This window comes from Terrapene carolina, unplaced genomic scaffold (assembly GCF_002925995.2).
Source record: "Terrapene carolina triunguis isolate 2854851 unplaced genomic scaffold, T_m_triunguis-2.0 Scaffold62, whole genome shotgun sequence".
Lineage (NCBI taxonomy): Eukaryota > Metazoa > Chordata > Testudines > Emydidae > Terrapene > Terrapene triunguis.
In genome coordinates, this window is record NW_020664413.1 from 7,865,610 (window position 1) to 7,883,573 (window position 17,964).

The 17,964-nt window shown below is 42.7% G+C and overlaps 1 protein-coding gene across 9 annotated transcripts in view; it reads right to left on the bottom strand.

The window, feature by feature from the left end:
• Positions 1 to 2,695: 2,695 nt before the first annotated feature.
• CLASP1 (cytoplasmic linker associated protein 1) overlaps positions 2,696 to 17,964 on the bottom strand; it is a 268,601-nt gene continuing 253,332 nt past the window's right edge. For all 9 annotated transcript variants that reach the window (XM_024197588.1, XM_029910590.1, XM_029910586.1 and 6 more), the window contains 3 exons: positions 13,567 to 13,773; positions 7,468 to 7,584; positions 2,696 to 6,604 (listed from right to left, as the gene is read on the bottom strand). In XM_024197588.1, the coding sequence (XP_024053356.1) occupies positions 6,518 to 6,604; positions 7,468 to 7,584; positions 13,567 to 13,773 (411 nt within the window). In that variant the 3' untranslated portion in view covers positions 2,696 to 6,517. The remainder of the gene's footprint in view (positions 6,605 to 7,467; positions 7,585 to 13,566; positions 13,774 to 17,964) is intronic.

Below are 17,964 nucleotides of genomic sequence, written 5' to 3' on the forward strand. Positions count from 1 at the left end.
ATTCTCTTCAAAGCCAGGAGAGATTAAAAATGAAAGCACTGTTACACAAGGCAAGGCCAGCATTCTACAAATTAATACATTCTACAGCTCCTTTCATTCAAGGATTTCAAAGCACCAGTAAAACACTAATTACACCTCACAACCCCTCTGTGAGGCATGGAAGGGGGTATACAGAGGGGTCACATCCCTAAGAAGCAGGGAAAGGGGTATATAGAGGTCAATTTCCTCACCACTGGAGTGGGATGTGTCAGGTATTAGACTGTAAGCTCTTCAGGGTAGGGACTGTCTGCAAAGTTGGGTTTGTACAGTCCCCAGCACAATGGGGCCCAATTTTTTGTTAGTCCTTAGGCACAACCGTAACATCAGGGGTCCCTGTACCTCACTGCATGGAGGCTGGATGGGTGTCTTTGTATAAAGGACCCAGAGAAATGCAAAAAATGAGAACAGTCCACTGCTGGACAGCAACCACCTCTTTCAATCTTTGTTATGGCACTACATGGATGCATCCGAAATAAATTACTAGATGAGGTGAAATCTACCCCATGCAAGGCAGTAGAAGGCCTGTGCAAAGCTGAAGTCCCATTTAAGTGACACATATGCCTTGTGCTGACTTTCTTCCCATCTGGAGTGAACAAATGTTTTGGGGAACTCAGCATCTTACTGCTGCCTTCATTGAAAATGCCTGATGTGATTCCCCCCCCCACCCTTTCTTCAACTTCTTTACTTATTCCTATTTATTTATTTGTGGGACATTCCTTATTTCAGATCAAAACCCTCTTCCCATGCAGGAAATATGAACTTATACCACTACTCAAATCCACTGTTAGCCAATATGCGATGTTTGAGCTTGTTAAAGGAACACGGTCAAGATAAAAATTATACTCTAAAGCGATTTTGTTTATTCATGTTATTACTAACACTTGATATTAGAGTTAAGGAAAATTAGCAAAGGTTTAGCAAAAATTGTTTGTAATTAACTCAGCTTAGAAAATGAAAACTAGACCAGTCAGTTTCACTTCCTTGTTCTCTGTCATTAGAGCCACATGAGAAGGTATTCTCCCTAATGCCCTCTAAAACAAATTCTTTCTGCAGAAACATTTCTAGTGCCATATTTTGCAAAAACCTTTCTGCGTTGTTACTAACTCCTGTGATTTTATTGAAAATTATGCAATATTTGGCATTTTTCTTGAAGACCTAACTCCTGGAGTCAGGTGATTACTTGAGAATTTCAGCTTTTATTTTAAACAGGAAAAAAAAAGTTTCTAGCTCTCCTGGTTGTGAAGAAAAGCTGGAAAATCGGACCCCTAACGGCTCAAAAACCAGAAGGTAAATTAAAAGAACCCAACGTTTATTATTCTCATTAGATCTTGTGATTTTTAAGCCAACCTCTTGATTTTGGGGTGGGTCTGACATGTTTTTTGAATGTTTGAGGTCGGCAATACTGCTTTCTAAATGCCTCAACTAAATTTGTGCTTGAATTAATTCAGTTTTGTCCAGTGCCTCTTATTAAAGCTCTAATAACTGTAGGGCTAAATTATAATAGGACTATGCATCCACACAAGGGGGTAAACCCTCCCTCCCCCCGACCTGTACGCACAGTACCCAGCTTTTGGGCTAGGCATGTAGGAGTAAGCAGGGCTATTTGCCTACTTACTACTTCCCCAGAGCAGGTGGATGGGAAGTGGCAGGAAATGGGACAGGCCTCGCCCCCCCCCCCCCCCCCCCCCCCCCGCCCCCCGGGCGGGGGGGGGGGGGGGGGGGGGGAAAGGGGGCCGGCCCCCCCCCCCCCCCCCCCCCGAGGCATTGGCTGCAGTAGCTGGAAGGCGGAGGGGTTAGCGATTTACTCCTGATACTGATCGGCAGTAAGTTACTATCCTCCCACCCCCCAACCTGGGAGCAAAGAGAAAGCAGGTGTCTCTTAAGTCACGGCACCTCCCAGAGCTACTCCTGTGGGGTGCAGCTTAAAGACCACTCCCAGCTTAGGGTCTAAAGTCAGACTCCAGGCCCTAATTCTGAACAGCACTTAAGCAGGTGCCTAACTTGAAGCACATGTGTATGTGCATCCCAAAGTTTCTCCTGTACAGGGAACGTGGGGCTGCCCCAAGGCCACTGGGCTGACCTAGGCTCAGGTTTAAGGACATCTACAAGAGGGACTTGAAAACTTTCACCATCACCACCATAAGCTGGGAAGATACAGCTAGCAACAGGCTGCACTGCAGCAGGGAGTCAGCGAGGCTGAAGAGAGGGGGTTGAGAGACGGGAAAGCAAAGAAAGCTGAGAGGAAAGTACAGAGCGCTAGCAGTGCACTGGCTTCATCTTCTGGCCCTCGCCTTAAGCCTGCATTAGCTGTGACAAGGACTTGAGAATTGGACTTTTTAGTCACTCACGACGCTGCAACACGGCTCCTGAACTGCTTCAGCACTTACACCGTCGTCCTTCGAAATGGACGGCTGCCAAGCAACATCCCACAATCCTCCGGAATTGGGTCCAAGCCCTGCAATTGTAAGATCTCTGGGGCACAGGCTCTGTCTTCGTATTTGTCTGTAAAATGCCTAGCATGGTGGTGTTGCTATACAAATGATATCAACATTTGCTGTAATCAAACGAAAGGTAAAAGCTTTCAGTCTATCCATGTGAATGAACAGATATGAGATGCAGGTATCAAACAGTAATTTAAAGATGGCTCAGCAGGAAATTAAACTTAAGTTTCATTTATTCTAGGGCAAACTCAAAAGGTTTTATTTTTTTTTTTTTTAGCAAATTCTATCACATAAATGTTAACAAAAAAACATCTGTACATTTGCCATGATACACTCAAAAGTTAAACAAATAAGATATAAATACAGATATGGATGTAACATGACAAAAGCCAAAAAAAGAAGGAAAAAAAAGAAAAAAAAATACATGCGCATGAACACTGTGCCAACAAAATCATTTCTTATGGCTGACATTTTTCAGAGCAGTTTTTACTTCCCATTTAAAACATTATTGTTAGCAAAGTCCTGCTGTATTCTACAAAGTTTTATTTTCTGTCCCTTAATATGTCATATTATGCTTGATAAATAAAGGGATGAGGAGGGGAAAAGATTTAGATGACAAAGATGCGAGTTACGTTACTTATACAGGTTATTGGTAAGCTAGTAATAAGCAATAGAAAAGAAGTCTTGTCTTGTCTTGTAATCCAGGCAAGCACACATAGTGTACCTTAAGAAAGCCACATGCCTCAATAATTCTGCACTACATGAGAGAACTACAGAACTTAAAACTGTGAGGGGGATGTATCAATTGATTTGCTCATGCCCATGGAGCACTGGTACAGCCAATGACAGAATGGCCATCCTTGTCTGAGATTTAAGCAACCCCACAGCCAAAGGGTGCTGGTATTTTCACAGTTCCTCACAGTCAGACTTTACAAGCATGGTGGGCAAATCAAAGAAACGTTTTTCTTGTAAGATACCAAAAACTGAAGCCCTGTATAATGGGCAGCAAGAAAAAGGCAGCTGTTGTAGGTGGCTACTGCTGGGAAAACATTAACACCTGCCTCACTGTCGCAGTGATGTCTCGCCAACATGCAGATCCTTCTCTGCAAATGTGCCCGCGGACACTGTCAGATTTGTAGCCAGAGAGACCTTTATGCTTGCGAAAGAAAATATGATTGATCAGCTTTCAGAATGCAGAACACTGGAGATCATACAAGTGACATTCAGAGCTAGCCCTTTGAGTACTTCAAAGGAAAATCCGGTCATGTTCAAAACTCTAAACCAACCTTACTATGTACATTATACGCAAATGAATTTATAAATAATTGAAGCAGAATGCCTCCTACTGTATACAGGTGTAACAGACATCTAGAGTACTCAAAGGATGAACAGTCCTTGATTGACTTGTGTAATCAAACAAAGTATCACATTAATGAGCATCTGTTGATAAACAAAACAGTATCTGATTAAGAAAGTAAGGCCTGGTTCTGTGATTTGCAGCCCCAATTATGCTAATAACATCTGGAAATACAAGCTCATCACTGAAGTCTCAAAGCAGCAGCAGCAACATATTTCACATGTATTTCTAAGAGACGAGTTGTTAATTCGTACTGTAGTGTCAGCGTATGTGGTAGGTCAGTTTATGGACGTTACAGTGCATTCACTCAGTGCATACTAACAGTATTTTATAAAATATATAAAATCATTTCAGAAGGAATTCAATTCACATAGATCTGCTACAGTGTGCCATTCAAACAAACAAACAAACAGCAAACCGGGATGGAACAAGATCGGTCACACAGCTGGAAGGACTAAGCACACAGCACAGTCCATTACGCAGACTTTGCATTCCACTTCTGGGGTTTGGACCCCAGAAGATGCTGAACTGAGATGGGAAAAGCGACTTTTAAAATACTGACTGTTAGGAAAGCAGTTTAAAAATAAAACACCCTAAAAATTCAAATGGGACAGCTGATTGCTGCCAACATATTGATTGAATATTTCCTCAAAAGGGAAAATTAATTCACGTTAAACTAAAATAATTCAAATCATCCACAACAAGAATTAAAAAAAGAAGAAGAAAACCTCTAGCAAGCGTCTCGAGAAGGGGTGAAAGTGAATGGTCCATGCGAAGGGAGACTGGATTTTATTGGCTAGCGCAGGTTATAACAGCCTCCCTCCAATGAAGGCATTTTCGAGTCTGCGGTGAGTCTTTGGGGAAACACCACAACACAGGCTAGTAAAGATCTCTCTTATGATGGCGTTATATGCAGGAAGAGCAGCAGACAAATTGCCTGATCCTGCAGCCAGCATAAGATAGGGCCCGTCCTGAAAAAACACAGGAGCCGGATTGTTCCTTCCACTTTGTCACACAAGGGATGAAGGAGGCTGAAAAACCTGCTGCTTTGGGGCCCGATTCTGCCGGGTCCCAAGACAGCCTCAACTGTTATTGATTTCAATGGGAGCTGAAGGCCACTCAGCACCTCTCAGGATCAGGTCTTTCAACAAACTGATGGGGGGGGTGTTGAGTCGACATGGCATTAGCCTTCCCTGGGTGGGTGTCTATGTGGACGCCAGGCCACTCTGCAGGGGATGTGCAGAGCCTGGGAGGGCCCCTCTGCTGGTATATTTCACTGGGGCTGGGTTGGTTCTAAGTTTTCCCTGTGCTGATCAGTCCATTCAAGAATTCTGCCAGCCTTGCCTATTACAGGGGCCCGATCCTGCCTGGGCTGAGCGACCCCATCTCCACTGAAGCCAATGGCAGCTGAGGGCACTCAACACCTATCCAGAGGTGCTAAGTGCCTTGCAGGATTGTACTCTGGTTCTGTCGGCGAAGAAGAGGTTAAAATGCTGGTTAACTACACTGCAGGCTTTTTAGGCACAAGGTCATGGGCGGGGGGGGGGCACAAGGTCATGGGCGGAGAGGGTGCAGGAGGGGGGGGCGTTGTCTTATTAAACACTAGGGCCAAGCTGCAAGTTTAAATGTACAGGAATATTTTGTCCGGTTAAGAGTTCCCCTTTACATTTCCTGAGCCAAACGAGGCTCAGAAGTGTGGAGGGGAATGGCCCATGGTAATTGAGGCTATTCATTATCCATCACCAGAGCTGTTGAACTAGAGTTGTAGATCAGCCCCTTTCAGAACAGACTTCAACAAAAATAAAGATGTCTCAGCTAGTTTCACAGACTTTGGCAAGTCTCCACTGCGCAGTCCTGACGACAAACCCACTATCCTGCCTTTAAAATGAACCCCCAGGGTCTTCTGAGCAACGGAAGAAGATGGAAGGCCGGGCTGATGTTAACCCTGTTAGTTACAGGTGGGAGACCCAGGCTGCTCTTGTTAGACGATACTGGCGGGTGGGGAAAAGCTGCAGAGAAATTCTTAGCCCATATGGAAATCTGGAACTTTAGCTATAAAACTTGGATTTTTCTAATTACTCAATAAAGGTACCGATCCGTCTTAAAGCATTAAAAGCCAGAAGCATGGCAATATTTGCAAAGATTTCATCATCAAGATCTTGCAGTTTAGGCGCGTTTCAGATCAGAGTATAGAACGGGGACACACCACCGCACTTGGGAGGTGAAGGGTCTAGCCAAAATGGGTTACATCCAGAAGGAAAAACTGCTCACACAGCAGGTAATTTAATACATTAAAAAACAAAACTTTGTGTCAAATTAACTAAAAAAAGGGACTCATTTCGCTTTTAAGCATGAACATGTTATTTGGACTCAGTTCTGAAACACTGCAACCTAAACATATGGTAAAGATTTCAGCTGGCTATACCAATATGTTTAAGTATGGCTTTCTACGGTTGTTTTTTCTTAAATGAGGACTGCAACACAGGCCTTGCTTCCTTTACATTCAGTACCAATAAGAGTCTACATAAAAGCTTTAAAGGACTAAAATACTGATTGCAATAAATATCTGCATGGCCTCCTTTAGCTGATGGGACGTGCCAATGAAGAAAGGGTAGCAGAAAGGTCTCTGAGAGGCACCGCTGATTGCTTCTAAGTCTACACACATGTCCAGATATCTCCATTAACTGTGCGTTGAAACATCTGAAGATGAGCTGCTGTTACTATTGGTGGTCTGGGCCCTCTTTATGTACAAGTTTAGTAGCTTCATCTGGAAGATAAAAGAAGTTAGAAGAAGATCAAATAATCCAGAAAAGAAAGACAGCAAAAGTTCACTGGAAATATTAGGGCAAAACCCTTAAATGTGGATCCTGCAGTGAGCTCTGTGTGGGGCAGGGATCTGCCCATGAAGGATCAAAGTATAAATCAGGTAATAACATGAAAACAGACAGTTACTAAAATAAAAAAAAAATTGGTAGCAGGAAAATATCTGGGGAGAAATCCTGTCTACATCGCAGCGAATGGCAAAACTCCCACTTCAGTGAGGCCTGAATTTTTACATTCATTGTTGGCATTTTTCAGGGCATGGCCCTGATCCTGCAATCTGATCTGTGTGGGTAGGAGTCCTGTCTGTCGCTCTGTAGAGGTGCAGGGATCCACTCACACAGAACAGACTGCAGGGCCGTAGCCTACATATTATGAAATGTTCTTGATACCACACAGTCAGTGAAGACACAAGCCAGCAGGGGCATGTGGTATAGCCAATTAATTCTTGTATGCAGGACAGCGCTGGATTGAGGGCTTGTCTTCACTGCACTGTTAGCTCGAGCTGTCATGAGTGTTGCCCCTAATCTGACTCCTGTGCATACACAAACATGGACTGAAGCTTGAGTGTTGCCAATGCTCAAGCCAGTAAGGCAGTGGGGTCTCAGCTACTCCATGCTGCTAATCCTAACACTCTGTGCTGCTCAAGGGTTGTTTTGCAGTGTGGCTGCTCTAAATCAAGCCAGGCTAAACTAGAGAGGGGTGAACTCAAGAGAGCTAAGCCTGCAATGAAGACAAGCCTTCAGTTGCTGAGAGCACACACCTTTCAGTTACCTAGTAGAAAATATTCAAGAGGCTGTAACATTGTACCTTGCTTCCTGTGAGCTGTGCGAGGTGAGGTTTCAGTTCTTCTCCAATTACTGAATAAATTGCCACTAGGCAAAACACGCTGGCTTTGCGAACGCTGCTCTCTGTATTATCGTACCCCTAGACCAGGAGAAACAAAAAGGTTGCACAAATCAAAGGTCACTTTCCAAGATCTTTTCCAATCAGTTTACTAATGAGCTGGTAAACACTTTACAAAATCAACAGAAAGACTCTCACTGAGTGTAATGGGCTCTAGATTAGGCTCGTGAGGAATTGTACCTTCAGTGGTGTATTTTGCTGGATCTGAGTTCTTTCTACTGCTATCATCCGTGATGAAGTTTCATAGTGAGTTCTGGATCCATAAAGGGATTAAACTAACACTGAGGGCTCAGTTCTGTCCTCACAAATATAGAAGAAACTCCCATTGATGACCGTTGGGTTGTAAGTAGGTGACAGAAGGAAGAATTTGGCTAATACAGAGCCTAAGTCTTTCCATTGACTTCAATGGCCTTTGGATCAGACCTTAAAAGCTTGATATGGCATGAGTTTGGCAGGATCGGACCCAAAGGCTGTTTTGTGAAGTGCATTAGGATCCTCAAATGGAAGCTATTTGTTTGTAGCACTCAAACCACCATGGCATCTAGGTGCTATAAAGTGCAAATTATTAATATTGTGTACTACTATCGTGTCTTTTTAAGACAGACAAGGTGGGTGAGATGTTGGTGAAAGAGACAACAGAAGATGGTCCAATAAAAGATATTCTCCCACTCACCTTGTCTCTATTATAGCCTGGGACCAATACGGCTACGACACTACAAACAATGTAAGATAGTTTTTTTCAAGATAATTCATTTATGCATGTAATATTTATTTTGAAATAGGAAAAGCACACTACGCTAAGCTATGTCCTCTGCATATCTGCCAGGCCCAGCTGTTCAGATGAGCTACGTTACAATACACTTTCCGATTAACTTCAGGCAGGAACTACTTTGAGACAGTATGTCATGTGCTCCTTGGGGCTAGTGGGCCACATCTCTAAAAACGGGAGAGACCTCAGACTAGCCATCAAGCCACTGCAGCTCTATGGCTCATGCTGCTAGTTCTGCACTCAAGTGATCATTGATCAGTGAACAGCAACGAGTAACAGATACACAGCTACTTTGGTGGACTGCATGCTACAGGCTGGCATGTCATTTCGCAGCGTTCACCCAAGCAGGGCTGGTATTTTTACTGAGGGGCCAGCACAGATTTCTACCAACAAATTAAAATGTGGCTTTTTTAGGGGAGGAAGGAAGCTAAATATTGTTCTAAATTTGTAAATTACCCCCCGCCCCACTCCCGATTGAGTTGCAACGGGAGGTGCAACTGCAGCTCGGGTAGGCATGTCTGTGCTGGCTTTGATCTAGCTAGCATGGCTAAAAAGAGCAGTGAAGGAGCAGCTGCATGGACAAGCTCACTTGGAGCCCTGGGTATGGACTTGAGTTCCTAGCCTGTGCTAGGGTCTGGGCCACTGTATCTCTACTGTTATTTTTAGCTGTGCTAGCTAGATTAAAGCGGGTACGGGTTTGTCTATCCAAGCTGCAATCACATCTCCCATTGCAGTGCACACATACTCAAAGGAATCTTTTTACCAGTATAACCACATCTACATTAGTGAGGTTGCACTGCTTTAACTATACTGGGATAGCAGTGCAAATACTACTGGGATAGCGGTACAATTGTTATGTGCAGATGAGGCCTTTGGCAACTTTCATTAATCTAAAATTCCTTGTTAGTGTTATGTGTCTGTCTATTAATTACAATGAAAATTATCCAAAACATCACACACCGGACACAAGATGCTGGATAACAAGTTGAACTTTGTAGCCAGACACAAAAGACAGGATTTTAAAGGTAATTATGACTGTGTGCGATTTCATTTTGTAATATTCAGAAAGGTCTGAAATAATTTATCCTGTGAAACAATCTTGAATGATTTTGATCATTAATCATAAATTACAGGGTCTTTTCGTTACCTCAATGATAGTAGAAGGAACGGACAAATATAAAATGGGTAAGTAAAATGTAAGTATGTATTTGATTGCCCAATAGACAAAAGGCCTAACTTATCTCTAGTGCAACCCCACGGAAGCTAGGTGAGTTAAACCAGGGATGAATCTGTTCCAGGGTGAAGTTAGATTTAGTTTTTAGTGTTTATAATGTGGTTATTTGCAATGAAAGGTGGAAACAAATAAAATGTGGCCAAAGACTAGCATGTAAACTGGAGCTGGCCGATCACTCAATGTGAGGGCTCATTCTGCAATGGTTATTATATGCAGCCCTTGCTCCAGCATAACTCTCATAACCTCAATGGGAGTTCTGCCTGAGTAAAGACTGTTGGGATTGGATCTCAACTTGTTCCAAAGGGATGTTTAAAGCATCCTTTATCCCAGATGATCTTGCTGAATGGGAAATATAACACCCAGCAGGTCTAGCAGTCAGATAGAAAAAGGTGGAAAATATTGACAACCAGACTAAAAAAAGTCATAGCTAACTGAACACAGCCCAAACGAATGACAAATCAAATTTCCCAAGATAACACTACCTGAATTGAATCTTCTATCCCCATACCTCCCATACACTGACCTGTATGTTTATTCCTTTAATTGTATTTGAATTTTTATTCCATAAAGTAAGTGACGATAACAAAACTGCAGCACTATGTGGCACTGGAGAGAAGATCAGGAATCATACTGAGGCACGTGACAGTAGTTGCTCTTTGTGCGCCCCCAGCCCAAGGCTGACCCCAGCCTGAAATACTGTTTTGGGCTGTTTTTTCAGACAGAAGAATCCTTTAGTTGTGTCTCTCTTTACAAAAAGAGAAATGCTCAGGGTGTCTCTGTTCCTGCCTTGTCAGTTCTCCATTCCTTCTGGTCTCATCTGAAATCCTCTTTTGACCATTCCCCATGCCATTTCTTTTCTAATTTCAATGTTGTAGCTGTATTTAAGCCTGTGAATTGTTTTTCAGATAACAAGCTCTGTACAATGAAGTTGTACTGATGAATGACATGAGAAGGGCCTTTTGCCTATTCCAGGTAATGGCTAAGAGACCTTTTGAAATGTAATTATGATGTCAGAAGGCTTCACCTCATGAGACTGTGGGAAAACTGACAAGACGATTGATTAGAGGAGGAGCGCAGACTCTACCTTGGAAAAAATGTTTGGGTTCCATACACATTACTGTCTTGGCTTTGCAACATTCGTGCAGGGTGAATCAGTCACTGAAAGCCAGGAGGGAGTTCACTGACTCTATGACTGAAATTTACTAGAAAAATGAAAGCCACAAAATATCTCCGAGGACAGGACTCCAGAGAGAGGCAGGGCTGTGCAGTCTCGTTTTCACAACACGCTCTGACATCAGGAATAACCTTAGCTGCACTTAAGTATTTATGCTACGTGTTCCAACAGCGCTTCTGTTCGAAGAGAACAAAAGGAGGAGAACCTTGATACCGTAACTTAGGTTTATCCTGTAAAGTCACGGTTCCTTACTCTATTCAGGTGGAGCAGGTCTCCACTAGAAACTGTTTCCAAGGTAGCAATGTCAGTTAGGAGGGTGATTTTTTTGGTAACATTTCTCTTCCGGCAAAAGCCCCAATGTAGATACGGTTACACTGGCACAAAAGTGCTTTGGCCAGATGATCTTATTTCACTCGGGAAATTGGTAGAAGCTATAACGGCAAAAGCACTTTTTTTTTGCCAGTATAAGCCGTGTCAGCACTAGGAAGGTTTGCCATTAGAGCTATGCTAGTATATCTGTTCCAACTAACCTTTTCTGGCCAGTGTCATATTCTGGCTGGCCTTGCAGGGGCGCACAAAGTGGGGGAGAAAGGAAGTGCAAAGAGCCTTCCCCTCACTAATGCCCTGCACAGGGGTCAGCTGCAAGGTGGCTGTGGAGTGACCACTGCCCCATAGCGAAGAGCTGGCAGTGCCCAGCAGAAATTCAGGCTGCTTCCATTTACACAGTGGCAGAGCTGCCATTGCCATGTGTGCTTCCTCGGAGACCCAGGAATTCTGACAAAGGGTTCGTCTACACTACCCACCGGATCGGCGGGTAGCGATCGATCTATCGGGGATCGATTTATCGCATGTAGTGCAGACGCGATCAATCAATCCCCGATCGCTCTCCCGTCGACTGCTGAACTCCAGCTCAGCGAGAGGCGGAAGCAAAGTCGACGGGGAAGCCGTGGCCGTCGATCCCGTGCCACGAGGATGCAAAGTAAGTAATTCTAAGTCGATCTAAGATACGTCGACTTCAGCTACACTATTCTCGTAGCTGAAGTTGCGTATCTTAGATCGATCCCCGCCCCAGTGTAGACCAGGCCCAAGTCAGCTGGAATTCTGCCTGAGAAACTCCTCCTGTAACATACAGGGGTGTGCCTGTAGGCCATAACCTGACCCTGGCCTTGTACAACAAGATCCTTATCCAGCAACTTGAAAATGAAACAGATCCCATGAATGTACCTTCAAACTAATTCTGCTTTTTAGGATGTAGGGATCACAGTCGTTGCAGCTGAGCTATTCACACACATTTCACTGTGGTACACTGATTACTAGTATACTTGACATTGTTATCTTTAAAGCACTGCACCAACATCATCCGGCTGAATGATGGCAACAATGACTTTCTGTTCATATAACATCTTCCATCCAGAAGGATCACAAAGTGGTTTGACAAATATGAGAAAAGGATCTGCATGATCAGCATAGATTTCTAAGGTGGTAAGGTCACTGTCAACACTAAGAGTTCAAAAATCATGAGTTAGTCTCCAAAAAACCAAGAGACCGGCTTAAAAACGATGAGATTACAAAAAATAATAAATGTTGGGTTCTTTTTATTTGCCTTACAGTTTTTACGCCTTTTGGGTACATTCAGGTCACTTTTCAAGCTTCTCCACAACAAGCGCTAGAAACATTTTTTAAAATGAAAACTAAGATTCTCCTGTGATCACCTGACTCCAGGAGGTGGGGCTTTAAGAAAAACAGCAACTATTGCAAGAGTTGTCAACACTGCTGGGGCTGAGGCAATGGTAGGGATGGTATCGGAAGGATAGCATAGGGTAAAGCTCTGACATCACTCTAATGCTCTTGAGGTTGAAGAGGGGATTAAATGTTATTTTCAGTTTCTTGAGACATTTCTTATGCTTATTCTCTGTATGAAGGTTTCCTCGTCCAAGCTCCCCTACGACATAGTGGGGCCTTACAGGCCCAACCCCCCACAAGAATGTATTTCTTTCCATAGTCAACCTTGTGACTCTCTCAGATGTCATCCTATCTTACTCTCTCCCTGGATTTCTATCTTTCTCCTTTCTAGCATAACCACAGTGCCCAGCACTGCTGCTTGCCTGGTGTGTGGGCACAGAAATGGATCACCATTCCCACGCAGTCACCAATGAAAGTGAAAACCACAATTATTGTAATGTCAACGCCCTGCCTTAGTGTTGGCAAAAAACACCTCTACCCCACCCAGCTCCTATTTGGTTATGATAGGTGTCCAAATATGAATTGGTTGTAAAGTTCAGGGTGCTGGGAAGTGAGGAGGGCTTCACAGCCTATTTGGGTCCGACACAGGCTTACAGCCGAGTTCTGAGCGATTCAGCAGAATGACAGAAGAACCTGTGATCTACCTGTGTGAGGGTCACTGTTTAGGATGTACAGAGCCTGTACAATACAGGAGCTAAATCCTGCCCTTGGTTACGCATGGGCCTTGGCTGCCATTAACGTCATTGGGAGCCATGCACGTTTCCAAGGATAGAATTTGAACTCAACAAGAATTGGATTTTCCCTTCCTTAGACTAAAGTATGAAGACAATGATAAAGACTAAAAAGAGAACTACAAATCTGCTCTAAATTTAAATCCAAATGCACCAGATTCTGGTTTTAGAAGCTCCGATATATGCTGTTAACCAGACATTAGAAAGAAAGAAATGATACTTTGCTCTTAGTGTTTGTACAGTGCTAGCACGACAGGGCCTTCTTCTCGGTTGGTCATTGGCCACAACCAAAATAAACATGATGATGATGATGAATACTAATAGATAAGACTTTCCATGCAAGGTTGTGTACCTGTAACAACCCAGGGATGATATCAGGAAGGAGCTGATGTAAAGATTCTTTTGAAATCCTTTCAATGACTTTTGTCTGCATTTTGATGGCAGCTAGATTAATCGGGTAGTCAGCCGTTTGAATGATGGGGCAGAGCACTTTGATGCACTGTTCAGGGTGTATGGAACTGGCCAGGGTGGAAGCAGCTTCCTCAGCAGCTCTGACAACCTGGAATAAAAAAACAAACCAAACCAAACATTAATGGACTCTCACTTCACAAGCAAAATAATTCTCCACACGCCAGCGAACACCAGGAAACTTCCACTGATGCTGTTCTATAATAGACCCCTTACAAGTACAAAAGGCATTCTTGAGGAGTGGGGGGCTCAGAGAATCGGCAACATTTGCTTCCAGCTACAAATCTATCGCAAGCAGGCCAGTAAGTGACAAAAAAATCACTACCACTAGTTCACAGATTAACAGATTTTAAGGCCAGAAGAGACTATTTGATCATCTATTATAGCTTCCTGTAGAACACAGGTTACAGAATTGCACCAAATGACTCTGGTATTGAGCCCAATAACTTGTTTGACCAAAGCACATCTTTAGAAAGCCTCTGGTCTTGATCTGAACATATCAAGAGATGGAAAATCCACCATTTCCCTTGGTAGTTTGTTCCAGTGGTTAGTCTGTATCTACAAAAACAACAAGGAGTCTGATGGCGCCTTAAAGACTAACAGGTTTATTTGGGCATAAGCTTTCGTGGGTAAAAACCTCACTTCTTCAGATGCAGTGGTTAGTCACCCTCACTGTTACTGAGGGCTGCACTTAAATATGCAAAGCCTCAGTCCATTCTTTGTGGGGCACAGAAAGCTGCATCAGTCTCCCCAAAACGGCATCATTGTTAGCAGTCTCCACAAAGAAGTCAAGGATGGACCAATCTCCGATACCGAACTACTCATCCTTTGGTGTTGTCAGGGTACAGGCACCATGGAAGAAGCTTGCACTGCTGCTGATTGCATGCTGTTCTCTATGGCTGAGGAATTGTCAATCTAGAACCTTTCATAACAGAACTTTAAAATGTTTTAGAAAAAGAGGGGCAATCTGCCAACTTGTTAGAATTCTATAGGGATCAATTCGCAAAGTGATACGTCATTCAGAAGGTCTGTGAATGAATACCCAACGTCTGCTCTGATGCTGCAGCAATATACAATTATTTGTAAATTCCTCTGCTGTTTCACACAATAGGCACGTGAAGCCAGGATTTCTTAGTGTCAATTAGAGAGAGAGAGAGAGAGAGAGAGAGTGTGTGTGTGTGTGTGTGTGTGTGTGTGTGTGTGTGGCATTATACGTTGTTCTTGAGGGTGGGGGAGAAATATCGGTATTTACCGATAGGAAAATCTAAGACTTTGGTGCAAAGGAATTAAACTGCTTGTGCTGATGAAATAAGAAACTCTCATGAGATCTCTATTTGGAGAGATTTTCTTTAAAAGCAATTCACTTCTTGGCACTGGCGCTTTTGATGGCTCCTTCCTCTGCATGGAAATGCAACTAGGATTAAGAGGAAGCTTGGATGTCTAGTCAACATTTGTGGGTGAGTCACACGTATTTGGACACAGGCCGTTCAGGATTATGCTTTGTGACAACTCTGAACGCTTCATTTGTAAATGTTATCACAGACACAATGACTAAGAAAAAATTGGACAAACAGATCACAATGTACTATGGAATTTTATCCTCTTCTTGGTGTTTTTCCTGATAAGACAGTGATGCTGTTTTAGTACACACTCGGAGACAGATTCTGATCTCAGTTACATCAATATAAATCTGGAATAATTCCCAAAAAATTACACTGACTTGGGCCTTAGACCTGCATTATTTGCACATGTAAGTTTTACATGCATATAATGCTGCAGTATTGGGGCCCATTTTTTTTAGTCAGAAAAGTATCTACAATCATTAACGTTATTATTCATTCAAGAAATATAGTCACAGGGTAATAATTTTCCACAAAACGTGAAAATGGCAATGAAGGATCCAACGGTTTTGCCATTATAAACTCAGCATGAAAAGTTGCCTTTGGACTAAATCTTAATTGTGGGAATTAATTTTTGCTCACCTTTTAGAAAACAAATTCTGCAGTTTTTGAACTTTAGGAGTTTTCACACAATGGAGGTTGGGGTTTTTTTGGCATTTTTTTCTAACTGGAATTTTCCATTAATAGTGATGTTGACTACAATTGTGGCATTCTAATACATAACTAGAAAGTGCCAGATTAGCTGGTATAGAAACAAGTTGTATTATACCTACACACCCACTTTTTCAAAACATTGCCTAAAGGTTCCCAGTGGGTGGGCCTAATTTACTTGGCCAGCAGCTGGTTATTTTTTATTGGGTCACTTCTCCATGAACTAAATTTCCACCGCGTAGGGAAGAGAAAATTGCATAATTCATTTTCTGTTCAGAGCCAGTGGAAGATTTCTAGTCTTGTGAGAGCATATCAAGTAAATGGGGTCTGCATTTAGATCACACTTCAGCAAAGCACTTAAGCACACGTTTAATTTTAAGAACCTGCTGAAATCCAATTGATGTCAATGGGATTTAAGCATGTGCTTAAGTGCTTTCCTGAATTGGCGCCTTAGCGAGTAAATGCCTATTTTGTTCTCTCTCTCGCACACACAGACACACTATTACTTTGGAAAGGCACTGCAGGGGATAGGGTGTCTTAAGAGTTCCTGTCAACCTATTTTGATCCAGCAGGACAAATTGTTCTATCATTACATCTACATTGGCACCTTACAACAAAATGCCACCATGTTGCATCTCAAGCAATAAAATGGCAGTTAATAATTTAGGGCTTAATCCAGCATTCATTGTGCACCCAAATCTCCTACTGGCTTCAACAGTGATCAGGCCTTCAGTACAATTCTTCTTCTAAACCACCAATGAGATTAACTTTACATGTTATCTTTCATGCATTGGACCATTTCCTTTTCATATATATGAAAAGACACATCTAACAGCTCTTATACAGGTAAAATATTCATCAACTTCATAGGTCTGTAGGATTAGTTCTATAGAGATAAAGCAAAGAGAAAATCAGTAGCAAGAAATAGTCCCTTTTCTGACCTTTAAATTGATGCAGATGTTTTGTAACCATTTCCCAAGATAATTGAATATTTCTGTGTTTATTTTATTGGTGTGAAACAAAGGAGTGGGCGGGTGAGATTCTGTGGCCTGCAACATGCAAGTGGTCGGACGAGATGATCATGATGTTCCCTTCTGGCCTTAAAGTCTATGACGGGTCACATCAATGGTATTGTTTATGGCAAACGACATTTCTCCTTAGTCAGGGGTGAGTAAATTTACTGGAACAAATGAGTTAATTTTAAATAATTGGGAACAGAAAGATGGTTCTTTTCCACTAACTCTAAGCAAAAAGTGATAAAAAAATCACCAAACAATAATACGTCCCACATCATTCTTTGAGCACTAAAAGCTAATTTAAATTAAAAGCAATTGCTTGCCAACCCCTGAATATTTCTTTACAATTAAGTAGCAATGGGTCTAATTATTATTTCATACCAGTGTAAAAAATAGGGACTCCAATTAAGTCAATGGAGTTAGACTGGTATAAAAGTAGGGAAAAGTAAAAATCAGAATCAAGCCTAATTTCTCTAATCTTATAGTTACATTCATTATAATTATGGCTACAACTGAAGCAGCTCTGAACAGTAGTACATATACAGGGGGCAGAGGCAAGGCTGAGTAAGGAACCTTGAAGTTGTCATTTCATGACTTTTGAGAGCTTCGCTTTGTAACCTTAATATTCTGTTTTTGTTGTTTTTTACATTTATAGGCGTACGAGCGATCTGTTTTACTAGCCTCCACAATTCTTCCATAGATGCTTTTACTGTCAGGCTGCCTGATGTGTGTACATACGAGACTTGCTGGATTGGGAAGGAATTTTCTCCCAGGTCAGATTGGCAGTGACCTTGGGGGTGGGGGTGGGGAGTTGCCTCTCTCCGCAGTGCAGGGTGTGAGTTATTTGCTGGTATCTGGGTATATCTCACTTATTCAATTACTTCCCACTGCAAGGACCTCGGGCAGTGGTGCACTTCGGTCCCTCCTGTTTTCTGCCTGTGGTGCACAATAGTTTAGTTTTCTGAGGGCTATAATACTTGGGTTAATTTTAGTTGTTGGGTTTAGGGTGTGGGTGCTGGGTGGTGTTGGTGGCCTGTGACGTACAAGAGGTCAGACTATATGATCTGGTGGTCCCTCTGGTCCCACTCTCTATAGCTCTATGACTTTCTGGCACTGACAGACAGCAATATAACTATTGAAAGGTGAATTTCAAAAGGTCCAGGGTGTGGGTTTGGATAGCAGCTGGAGATCTTCACGATGTGTGGTCCCTACCTG